The sequence below is a fragment of the Tenrec ecaudatus genome, chromosome 10, assembly GCF_050624435.1.
Source record: "Tenrec ecaudatus isolate mTenEca1 chromosome 10, mTenEca1.hap1, whole genome shotgun sequence".
Lineage (NCBI taxonomy): Eukaryota > Metazoa > Chordata > Mammalia > Afrosoricida > Tenrecidae > Tenrec > Tenrec ecaudatus.
The window spans coordinates 155,756,615-155,777,743 of NC_134539.1; the positions used below are offsets into that span (position 1 = coordinate 155,756,615).

At 53.0% G+C, this 21,129-nt stretch overlaps 1 protein-coding gene across 2 annotated transcripts in view; it reads right to left on the reverse strand.

Moving 5' to 3' along the window:
- CYTH1 (cytohesin 1) overlaps window positions 1-21,129 on the reverse strand; it is a 69,491-nt gene that overhangs the window by 15,063 nt on the left and 33,299 nt on the right. For both annotated transcript variants that reach the window (XM_075562300.1, XM_075562301.1), the window contains exon 2: window positions 889-971. In XM_075562300.1, coding sequence (XP_075418415.1) covers window positions 889-971 — 83 coding nt within the window. The remainder of the gene's footprint in view (window positions 1-888; window positions 972-21,129) is intronic.

Consider the following 21,129-nt stretch of genomic DNA (forward strand, 5'->3'; position numbering starts at 1 on the left):
CTCTTTGGAACGGGGACTCTGTGTGACAATTAGGCAGGAGGGAGTAGACAGGTGACAGGGCCTAGCGCCTGACCCAGTCACAGAGTTCATGGTCGCACACAGGAATGAACCTTCAGATACAGACAGTGTGTAAATGGCTGGTCCCGGAGGACATGTCATGCTTGGTACAGCAGAGGGTCAGCATACACAGGAAGACCCCGACAGGATGGACTGGCACAGCCGATGCAAAAATGGGCTTGGTGAAGAGCAGCGCCCAGGAGGCAGGCTGGGTGGGGCTGGGTGGGGCTCTGCTCTTGTCGCACTGGCTCAAGGGCACTGACAACACAATGACAAATGTGTCTTCAACCCAAACTGGCTGCCTCCAGAGTCTGTCAGGCCCAGCGGCTGCTTTCTAAACACACGTGATGAAAGCCAGCTGGCAGTGCAGGACTGGCTGATGCTGCCACTCAGTGGCTGGTGGCAGGAAGGCTCCCTGCCATCTCCCACACCAGCCAGGCCTGTCCTCAGAATGGAGAGCAGCAAGCTTCCCCAGCACTGCCCGCTATCTAGGCACAACTGTCAAAATGCACTCAAACCAAGGCGTCCTTCCTTTCCATGCTGCCATCTGGTGGTGACAGGGCAGCCCTGACCCTGAGGACCCAAAGGCTTTACCAAGAATTCTACAACAGTAACAGCTGCTGCCTCGGGGGTCAGAGCAAACAGTGAGTCCTCACACTGATTCCCTGTGAATTTGGTTGTTCTGGAAAGGAATCTAGAAAAATATCAGTAAAACTGCTGTCAGAGGTGGAGCAGTTCCTAGGGACCAGATATTAGTTACATCCTTGATAATCCAGTCATCCATCTCTCTCTCTCTCTCTCTCTCTCTCTCTCTCTCTCTCTCTCTCTTACCTGTATGTCAGCCAGCAGCTCCTGCTTCCGTCGCCGGATGTTCTCCAACTCCTGGCGCTCCTCCGGAGTCAGGTCGCTGGGAACTATAAGGAGAAGGGGTGCTGTTAGTAAATGAGCTGGCACCGCACCCCAACCAGAACTAATGGGAATCCCGTTCCCAAAGGAGCAGGACACAAGAAATCACCGGGGAGGAAGCCGCTCCAACTACCTAGGTTCACCAGGGAACGAGAGAGACTGCGAGCCTGAGAAAAGCGCACGTGCAGGCACACTGGGAAGGAACACAGGCAAGTGAGGGTCTGGCTCTGATGGAGGTGGCCCCTGAAGGACCAGCATGGCCCACTGAGCTCAACTCCATCCTAGGAGTCCCAGGAAACCCCAAGAGAGGGGCCCAATGGCTGTGGCATCTCTATGGAGGAAGGAGGGAGCCCTGGGCTGTAATCCACAAGGTCCAAAGTTCAAATCCACCAGCCCTCCAGGCACTGGGAAGCACAAGCCCTCCAAGGTGGTGGCCCTTCTGAGTTGCTAGGACACCACCGTGAGCCAAGGGGAACGACAAGGACTGGACATGGGCAGACCTGATTTCACACGACCTTGCTACAATCTACCCCATACTTCTTAGGTCACTTGGGGCCCCCTCTGAGGCACATTTTCACTTTCAGTCAAGTGGGGTACAAACTAGCACTTCTTGGGACTGCTGGGAGGCTGAAGTGCCTGGAACACTGCCTGGAACCCTGCTGGGCCTTTTCCCAGGCCAAACGGAAAGGCCAAGAGCTGTCAGCCAAGGGAGAGCCACAAGCCACAGGACTATGAAGCTCCCGTCAGGTGTGAAACACATCCACACTAGAGTGCCTACCCAAAATGAAGAAAACGCTGTTACATTTTAGCTACTGACTATACGTTGAATCAGGAGCCCCGGTGAATAACGCAGTGGGTGACGCACCAGGCTGCTAACAAAAGCCAGCAACTCAAAGCCATGGGTTAGCTGCTCCCTGGGAGAAAAGATAAGGCCTTCACTGCTGCAGAGTTACAGTCATGGAAAACCACAGGAGCAGGGCTCCCCTGTCCTACAGGGGGCTGGGAGTCAGCATCACCTCGCTGTCAAGGAGTGAGTGAGAAGCACGGAAGAGGGTTATGCTGCAAGGTGGGCGCTTCAAACCGAGCAACAGGTCTCTTGGGAGAGACGCCTAGTGATCTGCTCCCGTAAAGATGAGAGTCAAGCTTTGGGGGCAGTGAGCGTATTTTAATGAGGGAAGGACAGCTCAGAAAGAACAGGTGAGGATGTGGCCAGGGCTTGGAATGGACTCACTGGCCCCAGCAGCAGCAGCAGCAGCAGCAGCAGCAGCAGCAGCACACATGGAGACAATAAACATTTGGTGCTCAGAGGCTGACTCACAGAGCTAAAGCTGAGTCTTTGGGCTGAGCCTGACAGCAGAGCGGAGTGCCCGTGGCCTGCTGACAGTAATGCTAGGAGAGCTCTGGACAGGCCTGCGGGCATGACTGAGAAGAGGCGCTCCTCACCAGAATACCTGTGTCCTGAGCATTTCTGACCCTGAGCCTGATATGGCTGCGTAACCTCCCAGTAAACCCCACAATCATGGGTCAGTGGTTCGGTGTGGTCACTTCACCGGACTGTCGAGCCCCGCAAAGCATGCTGTGGGGAGTGGCTGAGGTCAGAGGCGTGTCTGACCCCTATTATCCTGCCCTCAGCCTTGAGATGCTGTTGTGTTTGCTCCCCGACCCCACCCCACTCCATGATGTCAAAGGAAGGAAGGAAAACCTCCCCACACCGTTCTTCAGTCCCCAAAAGTCCCAGCAGACCATGACCTCCCACGAGGGGCCTGTGGTGCCAGTGTCAGCAGCCCCCTGAAGTTGCTGGCATCTTGGAAGTGCCTCACTGCTGAGCTAATAAATCCATCGACATTGTGTGACAAAGACAAATGTCTCCTTTACAACAGGGGCCACTTTGAAACCCAGCACGAGTTCTGCTGCTCAGTTGTCCACTTCGGAGAGAAGCAGGCTTGCAGGAGGTCAGTCTGAGTTTCCGAGAAAAAGTTCTAGTCTATGAAGACAAGAAATTATATTCCTGAGTTTCTAGAAGGCAGACAATCATACTAATATAATTGGTGGACATTTGGGGCAACAACCTATTTCAGAAAGCAACTTTTTCAAACACTAAGGGCGTGCAACAGAAGAGCAAGGGGAACAGAGCAACGAAGTCCTCAGGGAACCCAAAATTAGACTTGGGGCCAGGGCTTGGCACCCCATCAGACTCTACTGGAAAACACTCCGAAAGGCCAACAAACAGTCCTTGAACTAACTACAAGTTTTTCTTTTTTGTTGTTGTGTTGGTTTTTTTCCCATTTGGCTTTTGTTGTTATTACTGTTGTTGTTTTCTTTCATTGCTTAGTTTGCTCTGTCTTGTTTTTGTGCGTGTTATTATCTCCGCATGTCTGTCTAAATAAGATAGGCTGGATGAACAATCTGGAGGAGAAAACAACGGGACAGACAATTCCAAGGGAACATGGGAGAGGGGAAGGTGGGGGGAAAGAAGTGGTGCTAAAAAACCCAGGGACAAGGGAACACAAGTGATCCAAATTGGTGGTGAGGAGGGTGTAGGAGGCCTGGTAGGGCATGATCAAGGGCAATGTAACCGAGAGGAATTTCTGAAACCCAAATGAAGGTTGAGCATGATAGAGGGACAAGAAGAAAGTCAAAGGAAATAGAGGAAAGAGCTAGAAAGCAAAGGGCATTTAAAAAGTCTAAATAAAGGCATGCACATATGTAAATATATTTATATATGAGGATAGGGAAATAAATCTATGTGCATATATTTATAGGATTAATATTAAGGGAACAGATAGACATTGGACCTCCACTCAAGTACTCCCTCAATGCAAGAATACTTTCCTCTATTAAACTGGCATTCCATGATGCTCACCTTCCTGACATAACCGCTGAAGACAAAGTGGGTGCATAAGCAAATGTGGTGAAGAAAGCTGATGGTGCTTGGCTAACAAAAGACATAGTGTCTGGGGTCTTAAAGGCTTGAAGGTAAACAAGTGGCCATCTAGCTCAGAAGCAACAAAGCTCACATGGAAGAAGCATACCAGCCTGTGTGACCACGGGCTGTCAAAGGGATCGGGTATCAGGCATCAAAGAACAAAAAATCATATCATTGTGAATGAGAGGGAGTGCAGATTGGGGACCCAAAGTCCATCTGTAGGCAACTGGACAACCCCTTACAGAAGGGTTGTGGGGAGGAGATGAGCCAGTCAGCGTGCATTGTAGCAATGATGAAACATACACAACTTTCCTCTAGTTCCTAAATGCTTCCTCCCCATCATCATGATCCCAATTCTACCTTACAAATCTGGCTAGACCAGATGATGCACACTGGTACAGACAGGAAGTGGAAACACAGGGAACCCAGGACGGATGATTCCTTCAGGACCAGTGGTGAGAGTGGTAATACCCGGAGGGTGGGGTGGAAAGGGGGAACCTATTACAGGGATCTACATATAACCTCCTTCCTGGGGGACAGACAACAGAAAAGTGGGTGAAGGGAGACATTGGACAGTGGAAGATATGACAAAATAATAATTTATAAATTATCAAGGGTTCAAGAGGGCAGGGGTTAAAAATGAGGAGCTGATGCCAGGAGCTTAAGTGGAGAGCAAATGCTTTGAGAATGATGAGGGTAATGAATGTACAAATGTGCTTTACAGAATTGATGTATGTATGGGTTGTAATAAGAGTTGTATGAGCCCCCAAAAATGATTTAAAAAAAGAAAATGATGGCAACATATGTACAAAAAATGCAATTGATGTATGGATTGTTGTAAGAGCTGTAAGAGCCTGCAATAAAATGATCTTTTAACTTAAAAAAAGAAAGAAAGCAACTTTCTCACGGGAATGGAGCCCAAGCAGCACAGTGGGTTAGGCTGCTAATCACAGGGCCGGAGGTTCAAATCCACCAGCCGCTCTGCAGGAGAACGATGAGGCTGCTGTTCCCATGGAAATCTGTATTATCTGAACCCTACACAGCAGGTCTACTGTAACTAGAGGGTCACTCCGAGTTGGGAATGACCCAGTGGCAGGGGTGGGGAGAGAATCCATGACTGGTCTTTGATGTTGAAGTGACATAACTGGCTTCCTCAGGTTATCAAGGAGGCTCTGACCAAAAAGAGCTCAGATGAAGCTCCAGATCCTCCTAACAAGGTGGGTAGAAAAGCACAAAGGACAAGGAGTGCCCCTCAAGCCCACTGCTGACCACGAGAAGCTGACCTTGATCCAGGGGCACTGGGTCTGTCTGGCTGCTTCCTCTCAGGGTCTTAACAACCAAGCTCCCTGCCATCGAGTCGATTCTGACTCACAGTGGCCTTAGGGGACAGCCTAGGCCTGCTCCCCTGTGGGTTTCTGAGAGTGCGAAGCTTGATCTTTCTCCTGCAGAGTGGCTGGTGGGTTCGATTGCAGATCTTGTGGTTAGCAGCCCAATCATAACTCACTTCGACACCAGAGCTCCTACTCTCAGGGTCTAAGCACTCCACAATTCTGAGAGTCACAGGATACCTCTTCTAGAAGGTCCTACTTCAGTTCCTGTATCATAAAATCCAATTAGCATTTGCAAACCTCCTTTCCAAGACACTAATTAAACACACACACAGAGTAAAAGAACAACAAAAAGACACAGACCTGCAACATAAAAAGCACAGGAGAGGGAGCCAGCGGAGGAAGTGTAAGTACCTTCTAGAATAGCAGTTCTCAACCTGTAGGTCTCAACCCCTTTGGGGGTCGAATGTTCACAGGGGTTGCCTAAGACCATCGGAAAACATATTTCCAATGGTCTTAGGAACTGAAACACCGCTCCTCTATTTGTCTCCAGGTGGGTCCGCCCACATGCAGATTCACCCAAATGCAGATCCACCCACATACAAGTACCAGGCGTGAAGACTGTTAACCGCGCTACACCATGCTTCAAGACAAAATTTCATTTGTCATCAGAAATAAATATTTCACAATATATAATTACATATTGTTTTTGTGATGAATCACTATGCTTTAATGATGTTCAATTTGTAATATTGACATGATTCATAATAGTAGCAAAATTACAGTTATGAAGTAGCAACGAGAATAATTTTATGGTTGGGGAATCAGCACAACACGAGGAACTGCGTGAAAGGGTCGCGGCATTAGGAAGGTAAACTGCAGGTGGGACCCTGCACGCAGGGCCCTGCAGCAACAAAGGGTCCTGCCCCAATATCTGCCAAAGCGAAACTGGGCATCAGTCACCACACACGGAGCCCACTCACCCTCCCAGCTCCACAGTGGTAGGGCCAGCATTCGGCATGAGTTAGAGAGAGCACCATGGGGACAGACAAACAAGCCGGGGCACAAGTCTGGATGCCCACCTGAAACATAACGAGGACTTAAACACACACATGGCACACTGACAAGACACTACTGGGGAAAAGAATGCAGTGAGCACTCGGAACGAAGTGTCTCTCATCCCATCCCCCAGAAGAAAAAAAGTTGGGGTGCTTTTGCAGAACACAGATCAAAAGGGCTGGGAAATGGAAACAGGAGTGACTGGGATTGCCTCTCAACCCACTCAGCACCCACTTGCACTCCTAAACTCACAGAGTGCCACCTAGGAGCTGGAGAAGCCCCTCAACCTGTCCAGGCTGAGCAGGAAGAGCCCTCAAAGCAGATGGGCTCAGTGAGGGGGCTGAGAGTCAGCGGCAAGGGGCTCCCCTAGTTCCAAATGAAAATTCCTCTGCCACAGAATTCCCAGACATATAGGACGGCAACGAAAAATCATTTCAGACGGTTCATCTCGTACTCACCCCTGCCCAAGAAGTCCCTTTGAAAGAGAAAGGGCCTGGCTCCCAGAGTAGGGGCATCACTCAGGATCCCCAGGGTAACCAGCACCCAGGACCCTAAGACATCAGACCAGGCGGCAGCAGGAAGTGCAGGGCTCTGTGGACAGACTCTGCACAGAGCGGACAAGACAGCCCGCCACATCTGTGCCGCCTTCTCGCAACAACAGGGAAGTCATTTGCAAACAGGAAAAACCAAACCCAGAGGAGGCCCAGGTACCAAAGAGGAGATCACATGGGGCCCACCTGACCATGCCAATGGGGACTCGAGCCAGGGGCCACAGCTGGCCCACAGGGAGCATGGCTTGCCTTCTGAACAGCACTGTTTTGAGCTGTCTGCTACCCTGAGAGTCGACTGTGGACAGAGTGTAGAGCCAAGGCAGGCCAAGAATAGCACTGGGGCTCGCTCCTCAGATGGAGTCAAAGCAGAGGCACAGGTGAAGGTAGGCGGGAGCTGTAGGGAGCCCAGGAATGGTGCCCACATTCTAACAAAATAGAGGCAAAAAGGACTGCTGGGTACAGGTGACAGACAAGAAAGTGGTGCTTTATATCGATTTCTGGGGATGTCCAAGGCATGAGGAACCCTGGGTTACAGGATGGCCAGAGCGAGAGAATGAGTGACTGTGCATGGACTTCATCCGACCAGCTCTGACCCTGACCTGGGCAGCTCCTGCCCTCGCATGAGGAGAGAAGCCTGACAGGTTCCCTGGGAGCAGCAGCTGCTGGGGTGTGTGTCTCTGGAGGGGAGAGGGAGGGGCGTAAACTTCGAAATATGTGCTTTGTATGTATGGCTGTAATTTACCAATGGAAATGGAAAATCGAAGTGTTAACGCCCAGCCTCCTGCTCAGTGCCGGCCGTCAGGCTGAACCGGCTGCCGGCCAATGTGCGGCCCCAGTGAACAAACCACTTATTCACATTTTTTCTGATCTCGGCTCCTGACACCGACCACGGGGTTTCTAAGTTATGGCTTCAGTCCACACTTAGCAACCACGAGTCACAATGAAGCTTCCTTTTTGGTCCAACAAATCATCTAAGAACTGGGGAGGGGTGAGGGTGGGGATGGGGCAGGAGGGCAGCTCTGACTCTCCTTTTCTCTAATGAATGTTGCTGTAGGAGAGGAAGCCAACCAGAGCAGTGTACGAACAGTATTTTTTCCTGCCCCAGAAACTGATCCGTGAACCCCAAGCCCTCCTTCTCATGCTGTCCAGGAGACAAAAGAAATTCCCCAGAGATAAAAAGCTCCCTGCAAGGAGAAGGGGGTAGGGGGGGCGCGACTGCTGGGATTGGCTCCCACAGTTCCAGGTAGGAGACCTGGCCCACAGTAACACACACAGGACATGTCGATTCTTTTCAGTGCCACCAATAGGGTTAAACTGTGACAGCTTGGCTCCTGGGACAGATGGAGGAGCAGCAAACAACGCCCCGTCCCCGGCAGCAGCCACGTGCTGCTGCTGCCACCGGTAAGAGCCTAGCAGCGTGGGAGGCCACCCTCCACCAGCCTGGGCTTTACAAAGGGCTGAGAGTGAAGACTGCTCCCCATAGTGGCTGGCTGCCCCCTCACCTTGCCTGGGGCCTGGCAGAGGCAGGAGGCCAGGCCCAAGGAGCCCTCCTGCTAGGGGCACAGGTAAGGTAGCCTACGTGGAGTCACAGGGACAAAGCCCCTGCCATTCCTTTCCAGGGTTTGGGTTTAAAGAAAGGATCAGAGTGCCAGCAACCACAAGGATCCATTGTGCTGGGAGCCACGCAAGGGCAGCTGCCGGCGACTGACTTCTTTATCTGGCTGAAACTGCAGATCTCAGCACAGGCAGTGGCTCAGGGCGGCAGGCAGGCAGCAGGCAGCGGGCTCCACGCTGGGCATACAAAGGAGGATTGTCTTAAAGGAGCCGTGGCCTCTTGCTCCACCAGTGGGCTGTGCAGAAGCACATTGTGGGCTCCTGTCTACTCTCTGTCAGCAAAGGCAAGCCTGGCAGAGCCCAGTGACCAGCTCCTCAGTTACACAGGGGTGGCAGTTCTTCTGCAGACAGCTTCCGCTTAGCGGTCACCAAAGTGACCTGTGCAGCTAGATGCCGTGGGCAAGATGGGACAGAGCTATAAGAGTACTTTCAGGCCACAACCTGCCTTTGCCACCAGCCCCCAGAACCTCAGCGGAGCAGGCCCTCCACTCCAACCCCAGCCCCCAGTCCTTCACCACCTTGAGGGGCCAACAGGGTCCAGAGTGAAGGTGGCACTGCAGGCAGTGTGCACACAGTGAAAGAGAAGTGCAGTCTGGGCTCACTGCGTGGGCCAGGATAAGCTGCTTTCATGAAGAAGTCAGCCCAAAGCCTGCAGACAGATGCCTGGGTGGGCAGGGCCCTGCAGCACCTGCTGCTGTGCACCTGGGACTCCGACTAGCTAGCCCTGTCAGAGTAGCCTGAGGAGCGAAATCCCTTGTCTCTCAGGTCAGCTGAAATGCCCTGACCTTCTAGAAAGAGAGCTGGCCTGTGCAGCGCCTCTCCAGGTCTCAGATCTGTCACTGCCATGGGGGTAATGTGAAATGGGGTACAAGTGCCCAACAAACCCCAGTTTCCTGCCTTCTTCTTCAAATAGGATTCATCTTCCCTTCTGTGTTACCGTTGGTTCATCCCATTCCCTGATGGCAGAAGGTGGTCCCTGCAGTAGGAACAGATGCCCACAGGTGGAATCTAGACAGTTGGACAATATTAGGTCCTTCAGCTAGCGCTGGACTGCTAATGACAAAGTTGGTGGTTCAACCCCACCAGCTGTTTCTCCAAAGAATGAAGAGGCTGCCCATTCCTGTGAACCTCAGAAACTTGTGAGGAAGGCAGTGGGTGTAAGGAGGGGACAGATGCTGTGTGGACCCACACAGGGGTGCCAAACCTGACCATGGAGGGACTGTCAACTCTGGATTCTGGGACACATGGTCAGGGTCCCAGCCAGCTCATGGTGACTGTCCATGCCATCATCAACAATGACAAGTGCTCTCTGCACAGGGTGGGTTTTGGCTTTCAGTGGGACAATGGCATCTAGTATGGGGGATACAAATAGCCTACTTGGGAGGAAATCTGGTCACTTAAACGCAGGATGAGAACAGAAGACCCTGGGGGACCATAAGGACGTTGGCCGGGCTGTGAAGAGGGTCAGTGGGGTCAGGAGATAACTTGGGCAGAATAGCTGTGTGAGCCACAGATTCCCAAACGGATTTGGCCCTTTCAGAACAACAACAACAACAACAAATCACTCAGTGCCACTCTGGCACTTAAAAACATCAGCCCCCTGCATCATTCCAGCGCCCACACAGGGGGCAATATTGCCTGCTTTGGGAACCACTGGTCTAACTGGAAATACAGTTAAATTCTTTTTTTTTTTTAAATACAGTTAAATTCTAAGAAAACCACAGTAAAGAAAGGTTCTGGCAGTATAGTCATTATCCATTGGCCTGCATTCTTCAAGGTCAGCAGTTGAAAACCAACAGCCAGTGGGAGAAAAACCAGGCTTTTTACTCTTGTAAAGAGCTATAGTCTAGGAAACTCATGGGGCAGTTCTCTCTGACCTACAGGATCGCTATGAGTCAAAATCGACTCAACGGCAGTGAGTTTGGTTTTTCAGGTAAAAAGATGCATATGTGGATTACAGGTTTGGCCACAGATGGGGTGGCAGGTGGGGAGTACGGTGGGAGGTGTCAAGGACTCCCAGGACAACGGCTGGGGAAGGGGCTGACTTGGGACACTCCCTCCTTTTCTTGCTCTCACTGAGAGGACACATTTCCATCCCTGCGGATATTAGGTTTACAGGGGTCAGACCTCTCAGACAGGGAGGGTGACAAGAATGAATCTAAAACCCAAGTAAAGGGCAACAGAGGAGAAACAGGCCGACCACCACCAGAAAGTGTGATGATTCCGGCTGGAGCCCGTGCAGGGTGGGGTCCTGTCCACCAAGAATATGGGCAACAGGAAGCTGCTGGGACTCACCCACCCAGTCACTGCTCGAGAGTCAGCCTGCAGCGAGTCAACTCCCAATCATTTCTTCAAGCACTTGTACCAAGAGCCCACGGCTGGTGTGTTAGCCCAGCCCCATTCCCAGAAGTGAGGACGGGGCCTTTCCTGGGTGCCACACAGTAACAGGCCCGTCCACCTGTTAACATGCAGCCTGAGAGCTTTTCACCTGGCTGACACACAGCGCCAGAGTTCAATGAGCATGCAGCCAACCTCCTCCCAACACACTGCCAATCCACGAACTTGAGGCTCTTGTAGCCCCAAACCCACCTACTGAGCCGGCTCTATGGGAGTAACTGGAAGACGTGAGGGACAGGTCTGCACTGTTCAGAAAGCGGCTGGTTCTTATTATCAAGCCCCTCATTGACTCAGCGAGGCAGCCAGGGACTCTAGGAGGAGGAAGCTCTTGCCCCCGGCCCCACCAGTTTTTACCTTGAGCACATGGCCCACATCTGCCCCCAACCCCACCCCATCTCTGTGAAAGAATGGCTATTAGAAAACTCTGGTCAAACAAGGGGATTCTCGTCCTGTCTTCCGGTCAGTGAACTTGGCTGCCAAGTAAGAGCTTGCTTGGTCCACCCAGCAGGGCCTGGGGTAGAAAGGCCTGGTGATTTACGCCTGAATCCCAGCCACTGAGAACTCTACCTAGGGTAGCTAGCTGTAAGCTGCGTCAACTCCATGACAACTGGTTTGGGTTTCTTTGGTGATTTGTTTGTGTGGGGGGTTTTGGTGATTTGTTTGTGGGGGGTCCTTGCATAAAGAAGGAAATGAGCACATTTACTTTAACGGATTCTGGAATGAGACGAAAGGATGAAGAGTCATCTAACAGAAGCCTCATCTCACCGCAGGACACAGTGGGAGAGCAGGCCAAATTCTAAGGTAGCAAAAGAAGCCAAATCATAAAATTGAAGTTACCTTTTTAAAAAGTTAGCACCTGCATTCAGTAACAGCTCACTGACCCTGTGAAGAAGCTGACCTCCTCTAAGAACCCCCAGCCCCCCTCTACACAAAGCTCTCCCTTCTTGGATCTCTATGCCTTGGGAAGGTGGGGGCTGAGGAAGGGCCATTTGCTCTCAACCTTTGGGAGACACGCAGAGAGGGCTGGACCCTCAATTCCTCAAGCCTTCTGGGGTGTGCATGGGATGAGATGAGCTCCCCTGTCCCTCCCTCAGCTGTGGTAAGGGTCAGAGCACACAGTTGTGCACCGCTGGATCCTGAGATTGCCTTGTCTCACCGCCCAGCGCCCACCCCTTCCCGGTCTCCACAGCTGCAAGTCAGCCCTGCTGTTCTATCTGCACTGCTAGAAATCTGGCTCCAGGGCCAGAATCTGGCTCCAGGGCCCTCACTGAGCAAAGCCGGAGGCTGTGGCACTGAGGGTATACAATCGGGCAGATTTGCCCCCCTGCTTCCATGCTCCCCAAGGCAGGAGCCCAGAGTACAGCGCTGCAGCTTGTACAGCGACCCAGCGGGGCGGGTGGGAATGATTACTGGGCAAGGAGGGATAAAGTAGACATGCAGGGTGTCCCACTAGTAGCCATCTACCTACCGGACACCCACCTCCAGCCCTACAGAGCCCCCACCCCCACACAGCCTCTTACCCGAGGCGTGACCCTGCGCCTCCCCATCAGCGCAGCGGCAGTCTGTTGAGCTCCTCCTTAGAGGCCATGGTGGACGAGTATGGTCCCACGGTCCCAAGCGGCTAGGGACCCCCACAGCACGGGGTGGCGTGAGGGCCGGGGCAGCGACAGCATGGGTGCCGGCGGAGCCTGGGGGAAGAGGCGTAGTCCGGGAAACAAAGGCGAGCAGGCACGCAGGGGGTACCGCTGGGGGCTGCGGAGGTCAGCACTGGAGCCGCTGCCAGGCAGATCCAGGAGCCCTGTGTGCCACTGGAGTCCCTGTGGGCTGAGGTCCATGAAGGCAAGAGCCCCGCGGCCCCTCCCACTACGCCCCCAGCTCGGCCTCCTGGGGGGCGTGGGGGCGGGGCAGCGCGGGCAGCATTGGCTCACAGGCGGCACTGGTGGTTCTCCTCAGAAGCGCAGAGCGGCTCACTGCTGCCCTGTGTTAACCCTTCCCTGCTGGCGCGCGGCGGGCAGCGCCACTCGCCTGTCCCTTTCTTATTGCTGCATGCTGGCCGGCAGGCGCAGGGATGCTGACCACAGCAGCGTGAAGCCCAGGGCAGCCCTGTCCTCCGCCCTCTCCCCCGAGACCCACCACGTCAGATGCACCATGGCATTTCTAGCACATTCTTGTTGGGATGAATTAACCACACGGATCTTGGGATGCAAGCCGAAGGTGGGGGCCAGGGAACATGTTGGCAGCCCCCCATGGTGATTCTCAAATGTGAGGGGTTCTATAGTCACCCTGGGTGGGGTCCATCTCTCAAGGAAAGCAGACAAGAGTGGGCTCCCTGAGTCAAAGCCAGCAGCCTCAGGCCTCTGTGGCCCTAGGGTTATTCTGTGGGTGGGACCCTCCTGTGTACCCAAGGGTGCTGAGCTGCACCCCAGGGCCCCACTACTGAGTGCCAATACTCACCCCACATATGGGACAACCAAAATCATCCCCAGATTTGGCCAAGGGTCCCCTGCTGACCTTGCTCTAGGTCAGTGGTTCTCAACATTCCTAATCCCGAGGCCCTTTAATACAGTTCCTCATGTTGTGGTGACCGCCCCCCCCCCCAACCATAAAATTATTTTCGTTGCTACTTTATAACTGTAATTTTGCTACTGTTATGAATCAGGCGACCCCTGTGAAAGAGTTGTTCGACCCCCAAGGGGTGGTGACCCACAGGTAGAGGAGAACGCTGCTCAAGGTAAAGGGGAGTCTGAAGTCCCCCACTGGGGCACCTTCACTGCTCGACCAGTGGTGGCTCCACCAAGGTGCTTTCTCCTCCAGTGCAAGCCCAGCTAGGGAATGTGGACAGACTTCCCCTTGCCCAGGCCTGACTAACATTCTTGGACCCACGAGCTGATGGAGGCAGGCGAGCGAGGTGGCTTCTGAGGCCCAGCATGGATCGAGCAGTCAGGCCCCCACTAGGGAGGCCAGGGCACCTGTGCAGCAAGAAACCAAGGCCCAGGCCTCACACATTGGCTCAGCGAGAAGCAAGCCCTGAAGGCCTGTCCACGACCAAACAAAAGGAGAGCAGTCAGGAGCTAGGTCAACTCAATGGCAAAGCTTTGTGGGGAGCCTGGCCCTGAAGGACAGCGGGCGGGGCCATCCCACCAATCCCAGGGGCTGAGCCCTGCATCTTGGATTTATCCAGCAGCAAAGGGCACGTAGGTTTAGCCTCTGGAACAAACGGCCTTCTACGGAGTGGTTAAGGCCACATTGGGGGGGGGGGGGGGGCGCAGCAGGCACTGGCTTAAGAGGAAGCAACTGGAATGGTCATCCTGTCCGATGTTACATCTGACATTCTTCTCTGGACCTACAGAACCTGGCTGTTCTACTGTAGCTAAGCATCAGTAGTCTGACAGAGGCTCTTAGTGCTCTGGATCTGGGCCTCCAAGCCCACCACACCTGCTTCACTTTCCTACCTGGGGTGCTATTGAAAGTATACCACCTGCTGCCTCCCACGTCCACCCACCACTAGTCCCACTCTCTCCAGTTCCCAAGAGGGGCTTTGGGAGGCTACAGGATGGCTCAGAGACCATGGACAAAGGCCAACCTTTTCCAGGAGGCCAGAAGCCTGGCCCAGGCACTGCCAGGAGGAAAGGCCCTTCTAGTCCCTGCACAGCACCCTGAGCACTTGCGGGGGTGCAGCAACAGGCAGCTGGGTCAGATTCAAAAGCAGCCAGTCTCTTCCACACTTGCCACAGCAGATGGAGATGCAGGCTTCCTGCTATGGTGTGTGCCTATTACAAGTAATGATAGAGCTCTTTATGCGTCTGCACAGTGCAAGCCGGTCATAAAGAAAGGCTGAGGAGGTGGAACACCCCAGGTCTTCCTGCTGACACACACCCACCTCGGCCAGCCCGGTGATCACGTGGTAAGCTGGCATCAAGGCCGGCATTCCCAAGCAGTGAGAGCCAGGACAATGGCATGCTTTCCACTCGGTATGCTTTCCTATAAATACTTAGCATTCCCTCATAGCACCTTACTGCTGACATCTCCCTTCTATCTGAACTGCAACCCTACAGTGAAGCCTGACCCCATGAGGACAAGGGTCTCCCCGAGGTGGAGTCCTTCACCAGTGGAGCCCGTGCAAACCAGGAGCCCTCACTCCTCCTCCTCCTCCTCCTCCAGAAACATACTCACTCCAGCATGGTGTCTCCCGAGCGAGCTGCAGCCACCACCCAGGCCTGTGGGGATCAGGGACTGAAGCAGACCCAGGCCCAGCCCTGTGCAAGGCCTGGCAGGGCAAAGATGGCTCTGCTGGGGGTGCCTGCATATGCCCAACAGCTTCCAGAGTCAAGTTATGCAGAGAGAATAGTAGTTAGTCACCCTGATACTGAGCAGGGTAATGTAGCCAGAGAATGATGGGGGCCTAAGGACTAGGAGTGAGGGGCAAGGCCCAGTGCAGGCCTGAAACCCCGCTGGTACCAGAAAGAGAGCTTAGTGTCTGCTTGTGCCAGCCTGGTGGTCTGGATTCCCTTCCAAAGAAGAAGTAAGGGTCAAAGGCACGTAACAGGGGACTAGGAGCCCTGGTGGTGCAATGGGTTACGCAACGGACTGCTAATCGCAATGTTAGCAGTTCAAATCCACCAGCTGTGCCTTGGGAGAAAAATGAGGCTTTCTGCTCCCATCAAGATTTACCCAAAGGGGCAGTTCTATTCTGCCCTATTTGGTCAGAGTGAGTTGGAACTGGGTGGCTGGTTTCGGGGCCCTGGTGGTACAGTGGTTCATGTCCTGGGCTACACAAAGGACTGCTAAAGCAGGACCAGCAGTTCACGACCACCAGAAGAATTACATCTGGGGACCCACAGGGGTGAGTGTACCCTGTCCTGTAGAGTTATATTTATGAGTCGTCATCAACCAGGTGCCAATGAGTTTGTTTATTTGCTGAGGTTAATCAGGGTCAAACACTCAGCTGTCAACTAAAAGGGGTTGATACATGGTTCCAACCCACCTGCTGCTCAAAGGGAGAAAGATGTGGCAGTGTGACCCCATCAAGATCTACAGCCTTGGAAACCCATGGTAGAGTCAGAACAGACTCCTCAGCAGTGCACTTGGATAGCCAGTAGGAAGTCTCCGGGCGTTCAGGTGCCAGTGGAGGTCGATGGGTTGAACCCACAGCTGCACCAGATGATGATGTGGCAGTCGCAGGGGAGGCTGTTCTGTCCTACAGAGTGGCCATGAGATAGACGCAACCTGAAAGCAACTACCTTCAAGGCCCCTGGTCAGGCAACAGTGAAGTGCTCAGCTGCTAAACCAGAAGAATGGTGTCTGAAAACCCCCACCCCACCAGGTCTGCTCCCAAAGCCGACACCTCATGAGGCGAGGAGTTGAGATGAGTGAAACCACACAGCTAGGATGACATTCAGAAGCCAGTGGGCAGCTCAAACAAACAAACAAACAAACAAACAAACAAAACAGTGTCTGTCAGGGGAGAAGAGAGTGCGCAATTAACCTCTGAGGGCTATGGATGTGAGATGTGTGCACTGGCAAGGTTCGGGCTCCTTTAAAGAAGACTTCACACACACACCCTCACTTCTCTCTGACCCACCAGGGGTCCCTCCCTTCCACACCTGTCTCGATGCCACTTGTGTACCTCTAGCAATACCTACCCTCCCTCCTGGCCCACATAGATAACCTGCTGCTATAGTCCCAGGAGGGCCAGTGGAATGGGGCTGCTGGGTAATCCTGTTTCTGATCTCTCCCTCCCCGGCCCACACCTATGTGACCAGAGGCACAGGCTGGGCAGTTTATGCAGAACTGGAGAACCTCCAGGCACCTGCAGGCCAGCTCCCTCCAAGGGTCTGGCTGGGCTCAGATTGGGGCAGAAGCAGATCCCAGCGAAGTGGTAATACACACAGGCGGCCAGGCTTGGCCCACACCTGCTGCCCCAGTGCCATCACTGTTTCATCTTTCTCCTGTGACCTGGCTGATGTTGGACTCGCAGTGACCCCACCCCTGGAGGGCTTCACAAGAGCAGAACACCACCAGGTCTTTCTTTCGAGTTGCTGCTACCTTTCTGTTAATAGCCAATTGCTTAACCACTGTGCCACCAGGGCTTCTGGAAAAGGCTGACCCACTTTCCTGACATAAAACCTCCCGAGTAGGCGGTCCAACCCTTTCTGAAACTGCCTCTGTGGACTGTCCCATCCACCGCTGATCTAATTATCAGCAGCCTGTGTCCTCCTATCCCAGTCATTCCAGCCCCTTACCCCCACCCCACACACAGACTCTCCACCTGAGCCCCCACTTGGAAGTGCCACTTTAAACACATAGGCCAGGCAAGCCCCCTGCTAAGTCTGTGTGAAGTCAGACGAGCTGGGACCCTAGGCCAGCCAGCCAGACCTGGCTGCTCCCCAAAAAAAGCAGGATAGAAATAGTTCCAGATACACGTTGACGTAATACAACCACAACCACCTTTGGTGAATGTGGCCTGTTTTTATAAGAAACCATTACCTATACCTCACATTTTCACCAAAAGAGGTTTAGGGTGAGGTCATTGGCTTGTAACCACGGATGGATGTCGGAAGGCCAGGGGTCTGTCACGATACTGTGCGTTAGGTAAGGTAGAGCATAAAAGACCCTCCAGAACGCACTGCAACGTTCTCACACGCCACACCCAAACGGCCCCAGTATCTCCTAAGGCTCAAGTCTCGTCCACTCATGTCCTTCATTACTAGCTACAAACCTATTTACAGTTTTCGGTGTGCCTGGTAAGGCAGCCAACAGGCCTGCTCCACTCCCCCCCACCCTGTCCCCCACCCCCCACCCCCGCCCCGAAACCCCAGAGGGCCTGGCTGAGGAAGGTGCTGGAGGCTCCAGGGCTTCTACAGAACCTCTGGGACTTAGAAGCCACAGGGTTTCAGTCTCGTTATTCGGGGCTCACTATTTACAGAGAGGGTAAGAGGGAGTGGGGCGGGGGCAGGGGGGGGTGTAGTGAGGAAAGTCTGACAAGTTCAAACAGCCGCTGCCTCACACTGAAAGAGGAAGCCCAGAATTCACAGTAAGTTTCCCCTCCGTCACAGTTTATTTCAGAAACAGGCTTCCTAGAGCTCCGGACAGACTGTCCCTCCGAGACAGGATGTGCGTGACAGAAACACAGGTGCCTCAGAGGGCCCCATGCCCCAGGGAACACCCAGGGCTGGTGTGGGCAGGAGTACCAGGCCACATTCTTCTCTGTCTCTCAATCACACACACCAGCTTCTGAAGCACCAAGTGCCCCATCCAGTCTTTCTTTTGACAATAAACATAGTCGGAGAAGGACAGAGACCGGGCTGGCCCGGGCTGGCCCTCACTCCCCCTCCCCGGGAGCCACATCACCTGGTACCTAGTCCATGGGGGAAATCAGAAGAGGGTCTCGCCCCCTCCTTCCCCCAACTCACCCTCCTCCTCCTCTTTGCTTCTGAGGACCATCTTTCTCTGTCGCAGCAGGCTGACTAAAGGAGGCCGGAGGTGTGTTCCTATGAGGTCTCCTATTGGGTCCAGTTTACCTACAGACTGTGGAGTTACCAGGGCAGCTCAGAGCTGCTTCCTGAACTGGCGGGGAGAGGAAAAAAAAATCACTGTCCTCTGAGCCAATCAGGGGCCCGCCTCTGCAGGTCACTCCCAGTGCCGGGCCACCACCTAGTTCCTGAAGTCAACTCAAGCACCTTCCTGGAGCTTTACCATCTCCTTCCTGGAGCTGCACCCGCTGAGACTAAGTGAGCCGCCCACAAGCTCACAGGCTCGCCTGGCTGCGCTGGGGGAGCTGTAGCTGCTGTCCACACCCACACCCCAGGCCCGTTTCCCAGGTACTTTCTCAGCTTGGAATCCCCAAGTCCAGGTCTCCCAAGGAAACAGGAGTGGCGTGCTTCCGAGGAATGACTCACAGATCTAATCCTGACAGGGATGTGAGGTCACAGGCTAAAGAAGGCAGGGAAATTATTCAAGAACATAACTCTTGGGGAAATTCTGCACAAGCCCCATCCATCCATTCATTCTCCCCCTCCACCTCTGTGTGTGTGTGGGGGGGGGGGTGTATTGGGGAGGGGTACGGGCGAAGAAACGGGATACCATATACACTGTCTTCTAACCAGCTCTTCTTATTTACACATCATTCTCCACAGCTGTAAACAGACAGCGATCTTTCCCCATGAGGACACACAATTTAATAATCAACCCCTTCACAGTCATCGAGTCCTTTCTGACCCTAGAGGGCAGGGTAGAACTATCCCTGCGCGTTTCCCTGTGAGAAAGTAATGATTCATGGGAATAGAAAGCCTCATTTTTCTCCAGGGGAGAGGCTAGTTGTTTTGAACTGCTGACCTTACTGCTAGCAGTCCAACGTGCTACTGGGGCTCCAGAACCTGTGCTGAAAAATGGGAAACCACACAAAAGTTTTCCACTAGCCAATCCCCTAGTGGCGGGCTTTGATGTGGTCTCCAGTTTCCCTGCTCCTCTTAACACCAATGAATACTCTCCATGGGCCCTATGCATTAGCTTTCATTGTTCCCTTATCAAAATGCCTTAGAATGAAGGCTGGATCCAAATATAGTTCCTAACAGGCTGAGGAGTTCCCTCACCTTCTTACAGATGACACCTGCATCCAGCCTGCCACGATGGTAAGTTAGTACTGGGCCAGCATGGTGGGGCCTGACCCAGGAGAAGGTTTCTGAGAGTTAAGTGGGACCTTCCAGGGAGTCCAAGGAGGTCCCACCGCTCTCCCAGCCTCTCAGATCCAGGATCCAAGCTGGGTCCTGCTCTCAGGCTTGCCTCTGCACTGGTGCTCCTGCTGGACCACCATCAACACCACTCTCACCACAGGAAGTCCTGCTGGTGCGGGAAGCCTGGACCACTGGTCAGCAACACCGAACTGACACCTGGATACTCACATCAGGACAGCACCTCCAGGTCCTCTCTGAAGACCACTGCAGAACAGGCATGCCTCAAGGGGAGTGTCCTGGTCCCTCCCTTTCCCTGCTTGCATAAGAATAAATGTGGGTGCGTATGTGTATAACCGAAACCTCACTTTCTAGAGCCAGCCTGGCCACCCAGTGAAGAGATCCATAGGCAATTCCCAATCAGCATTTCCCAAAGGAGGTCATCTCTCTATTCCACCTACTGGCAAATGAAAGGGTGCTTCTCTGGAGTTGCTGCCCCACAATGGCTGCTGACCTGTGTTGTAGGGTACAAAGGAATTCCCAATCTCAATAGTTTAACCAGAACATTTATTAAGTCTTAAACGGGACAAATACAAGACAAACACCCAGACACATCATCTGGATGAGGGAGACCATCAACATGAGGCCAAAAAGGTGTCTGAGGATTTAGTCAAGAAGCTTTTTTAAAATTTTATTTTAATCATTTTATTAGGGGTTCACACAACTATTATCACAATCCATTCATACATCAATTGTGTAAAGCACTTTTGTACATTTATTTCCCTCCTCATTCTCAAAACATTTGCTCTCCACCTAAGCCCCTGGCATCAGCTCCTCATTTTTACCCCTCCCTCCCTGCTCCCCCCTTCCTCATGAACCCTTGATAATTTATAAATTATTATCTTGTCAAGAAGCTCTTTAAATCAGTCATGGAACAAAGGTAACTGTCACACATTCATGATTGGTGCCAGATCGATACATTGCAGTGACAGCTGGGAGTACAGATGGGAACGGGACCAAGAGGTTCCAAGATTGGTCCAGGACCTTTGGACCAAGACAGTCAGAGCACGACTGATAGGCCATGACCCATGCCTATGTGACTCCAGTACAGGGATGTCCACATCAAGGACACACCCAGGAAAGCCCCAGAGAAACTACCCCTCCCTAGGAGAGGAAGGCACCTTCCAGTGCTCCCTGCCTGAGGGCCAGACTATCTACATCTTGGTTCATGATCAGAAGAAATTCAATGGAGGCTCAATCTACTCGGGGACTTTTCAAATGGATTTTGGGTTTTCACTGTCATCCACAGCCTTCTGCAAATAGGGTACTTGGAGGTAAAGATGGCGAGACATCATCTCATGTACTTTGGCCATGTGATCAGAAGCGACCAGTCTCTGAAGGACATCAAGCTTGGTATAGCACAGGGGCAGCAAAAAAGAGGAAGGCCCACGAGATGTATTGACATAGTAGCTCAACTATGGGTTCAAACATGAGCAATTGTGAGGAGAGCTAGAGAACCCAGGGGGTATAGTGGTTACGCTTTGGGCTGTGATCCACAAGGCTGGCAGTTTGAAACTACCATCAGCTCAGAGGGAGAGAGACTGGGCTCTGAAACCCACAGG